Source organism: Dipodomys ordii, unplaced genomic scaffold, assembly GCF_000151885.1.
Source record: "Dipodomys ordii isolate 6190 unplaced genomic scaffold, Dord_2.0 Scaffold1000045903, whole genome shotgun sequence".
NCBI classification, from domain to species: domain Eukaryota; kingdom Metazoa; phylum Chordata; class Mammalia; order Rodentia; family Heteromyidae; genus Dipodomys; species Dipodomys ordii.
In genome coordinates this window covers 1-1,124 of record NW_012329520.1, presented here as the reverse complement: position 1 = coordinate 1,124, position 1,124 = coordinate 1, and the positions used below count along the sequence as shown (strand labels likewise).

At 73.8% G+C, this 1,124-nt stretch overlaps 1 protein-coding gene across 1 annotated transcript; it reads right to left on the bottom strand.

Annotated features, from left to right (window-relative positions):
• Positions 1-92: 92 nt before the first annotated feature.
• On the bottom strand, positions 93-1,094 carry LOC106002980 (arrestin domain-containing protein 2-like; the record flags this gene model as incomplete). The annotated part of the gene is made up of 4 exons (XM_013037719.1): positions 93-316; positions 412-668; positions 745-847; positions 945-1,094. Coding segments are annotated over 4 exons (734 nt in total), but the record flags the coding sequence as incomplete, so codon positions are not given.
• Between the last annotated feature and the right edge of the window lie 30 nt (positions 1,095-1,124).

Below are 1,124 nucleotides of genomic sequence, written 5' to 3'. Positions count from 1 at the left end.
CCTGATGTCACACATTCTTTTCCTATAGGTGTTTTATCTGGTACTCCTTCAAAATTTTTGCACCATATGGGCCTGTGCTGCAACCATCCTACCTGAGTGCATCCTGATGGGAGCCCCTCACAGCCCGGACCTGGGGACCCCCAGGCGCCTCACCCTCCAGCGGCCCCAGCAGGGCGCCCGGCACCCAGTCGAGCAGGAAGCTGGCCTGGCTGCCCACGCTGGACGAGCGGCTGCCGAAGGGATGGAGGGGGACCGTGCCGATGACCAGGGGTAACTCCAGCAGCAGCTTGGACGTGCCGGGGATGTCCACGCAGACCTGGGGGGTGTTAGAGAGAGGAAGGATGGGCGCCTGCACGGCTTCACCCCCACCCCGCGCCCCTCCCGGACCCCCACCCCGCGCCCCCTCCGCACCTTGAGCGAGTAGGAGACCTGCAGCACGCGGCACTGCAGGATGGACGGCGCCACGGGCGGGATGCGCAGCGCGGGGCCCCGCCACCGCGCCCGCCGCCCCGGCCCCACCGGCGCGCCCGCGCCGCTCGCCAGCACCGTGCGCTTCTCCTTGCGCGCGCCACGGGCCAGGAACGTCTGCGTCTGCACCAGGGCGGCGCGGGGCCGCACGGGCCGGGCGCACGCGTTGTCCACTTCGGCCTCGATGGGGATGACCTCTCCTACGCGGGGGACGCGGCCTCAGTGTCCCGCCCGGCGTCCCGCCCCGCGCCCCGCGCCCCGCGCCCCGCGCTGTACCTGGCGTGAAGCCCTTGCGCTCGATCTTGGCTGCCAGCGAGACCAGGCCGCGCGGGCCGCACCAGGGCCGGGCCATCTTCTCACGAACGCCCGCCTGCGGGGCCTGGGGGGGGGACAGCGCCCGCACCCAGCACGTGAGGACCTCCGCCCTGCCCGGCCCGCACGCCCTGCCCCCGCACCCCGGCCCGCGCCCGGCTCACCAGCAGCGCGGGTGAGTTGATGTCTACCGGCTGGATGACCGTGAAGGCGCGGCGGGCGCGGCGCGCGGGCGCCCAGGGCCGGCGCAGCGTGGCCTTGACGCAGTAGCGGACGCTGCCGTGCTTCCCCTCGAAGGAGGTGACCAGGGCGCTGGGGCGGGGCGGGCGGGCGGGGGCGGGTGA